This window comes from Gavialis gangeticus, unplaced genomic scaffold, assembly GCF_001723915.1.
Source record: "Gavialis gangeticus isolate Ggan-Ray unplaced genomic scaffold, GavGan_comp1, whole genome shotgun sequence".
Lineage (NCBI taxonomy): Eukaryota > Metazoa > Chordata > Crocodylia > Gavialidae > Gavialis > Gavialis gangeticus.
The window spans coordinates 67,648,622-67,651,023 of NW_017729022.1; the positions used below are offsets into that span (position 1 = coordinate 67,648,622).

Consider the following 2,402-nt stretch of genomic DNA (forward strand, 5'->3'; position numbering starts at 1 on the left):
AGAGTGTACAGACAGACAGTACAGTACTTAAGTATGATTCTGGCTTAGCACCATCTCAGACCCTAACTATAGTTTAAAGGGGAATGTACTCATATATGATTCAGAGCCTAATTCATATTTTACAGAAGCAAAGGGAAGAATCTCAGGGAAGAGACAGATTTAACAATTGTGATATCAGGGGATACTGGCAGAAGCTGTTAATGCATCTGTTATATCTGTGTGCTTCTATACAAATGTAACAAAGCAGCTCCAACTTCAACCTTACTCCACTCAGGGTCAAAGTTGGGGTGAATCAGCTAACTTGTATTGCTATAGGATCATGCCCTAACAGTTGGATCATAACAGCTCATGTGCACTCCCAAGCAACAGCTGTCTTTCTCCTTTTTAAAGCAGCTGAATAGTTTATTTGTCCAGTCCACGGTGGATTTTGGATCAGGCACCATTTTACTCACTGATGATGCAGAATACAGCTTTGAGATTTAACAGCAAGTATCATGGTAAAAGTATGATGTGGTCAAGTCCTGATGGACACCTGAAATATGCATAGTGAAATGACAATATCTCTGATATAGTTGCCTTTTATTTCCTTTCCGGTAACTAACATTGTAGTCTCTTATTGGTGGGAATTCTTCCAAGGAATACCAGTTTTCACTTGACTAGGTCACACCAGATCCTGCCATATGAACTTGAAAGCGGGTAGGTGTCCCACTTTATTCACCTCCAAAGATCTCAAATGCAGAAAGCAAAACAAGACGCAAAGGCTAAACAAGAGATACAGAAATTATAGATGGTGCAAATGAATAAAAAAGACAATGTTAAAAAGGTACAGATGGAATATTAAAACAGGGGACAGAGAGTTCCCAAGCAGACATACATGTACAACTGTCTGCATTTGATTGCTTATTTGCCATGGATGCCTGTACAAATCATAGACATAAATGCACAAAGGTCAGTTAAGTACTTAGCTCATTGTTCACACAAATAATAAGTTTATGCATGCTTTTACTAACTGTATGTGAAAATGCAATAGCACATGTCAGTGGGACTCCATCTTTTTTTAAACCTGTGGCCAGAGGGAAAAATATAAGCAGGGATTGGATGGCTCAAGTGATTTTTGTCAATGGGTAAAGACTACTGAATATTGAAAAAGTTATATTAATTCAGAAATGTTCAGATGGATGTGTTTTAATTATAGTCCTATAGTGTTCATGTATGCCTTTCAGAAATAATGATGTGAATGCTGGCCTGGCAGCAATGTTCTCCAGCAAAGCCAATTTTAAGTAGATTGCAAGAATAATCATAAAAAGCAGGTTTCATGTCAATGTCAGCAAATCTGTGTACCAGAAAGATGATTCTAAGTGGCACATTCATCTTATCAGGAGGACAGATAGGAATGGAGTTCAGACTAGTGCCTCAGATGGCCCCTTCTTCCAAAAGGTCAGGCTCAACCTGTCTTCTGATGATGTTATTTTCTCAGCAGAGTTTAGCCTTGACTCAAGCTCAGATTCATGTTCTCATTTGGCTCTTGGAATGCCAATGTATGTTCTTATTTCTGATTTTGTAGGATAAGAATTGACACCATTGAATTCCCCAATACTGCTATATCCCTCATCCCTGGGACTGGAATAAAACTAACCATTGAAAATGCTTATGTAATCATCAAGGCCAACTGGAACATAAGGAGCTGGATGTTGTAAGTATGCTACTGTGCATCTCGGGTGTTTTCTGATAGAAAAAGAATTAAAAGAGAAAATAGGAGATCTACTTACTAATTTCACTTATGCAGGGTTCAGATGCTCTATACCAGAGGTGCTCAACCCCCAGTCGAAAGGCCAAATCTGTTCCCCAGTGCTATGTCATCTAGCCCACAGGGCTTCCCAAGGATCTGTAGGGAACCCTGCAGACCATGGTCCTGTGTGCTAGATCAGGCATGCAGGGTGGCATGGGGCCTGCTCCTGACACAGGGGGGCTGGGCAGGGGCAATCCAGAGCCCCTGGAGCCCAGTTCTGGTTGAGCAAAGGTGATGCAGAGCCCCCAGTCATGGCACATGGGGGCCAGGTAGGGAAAGCACAGAGCCCCAGGGCCCAGTCCCATGTACAGGGGATGGTACAGGGCCTGGTCTAGCCCCACACCATTCATCTGGCCTGTGGAACCCAAACTGGGAGCACAACTGATCTATACCAGTTAACAGCAGCCACTTGTGAGCACAGGCCCTTCTTTCTCAAAGAGAAAGACATTCCATGTTGTAGACTACAGTAAGCCCTAAGCTGCTTACTGGCAACATGGTATGACATACCCAAAGTTAGTATAAGAGAAGAGGCGAAGGAAATGAGCAAGCAAGAGAACGTTAGAAGTGAGAGTGACTGCAGGAAATTCCAGAACAACAGGTTAGAAGAAGTGGG

At 42.2% G+C, this 2,402-nt stretch overlaps 1 protein-coding gene across 2 annotated transcripts in view; it reads left to right on the forward strand.

Moving 5' to 3' along the window:
• LOC109296088 (BPI fold-containing family C protein-like) overlaps window positions 1-2,402 on the forward strand; it is a 38,235-nt gene that overhangs the window by 5,295 nt on the left and 30,538 nt on the right. For both annotated transcript variants that reach the window (XM_019515321.1, XM_019515322.1), the window contains exon 4: window positions 1,565-1,693. In XM_019515321.1, coding sequence (XP_019370866.1) covers window positions 1,565-1,693 — 129 coding nt within the window. The remainder of the gene's footprint in view (window positions 1-1,564; window positions 1,694-2,402) is intronic.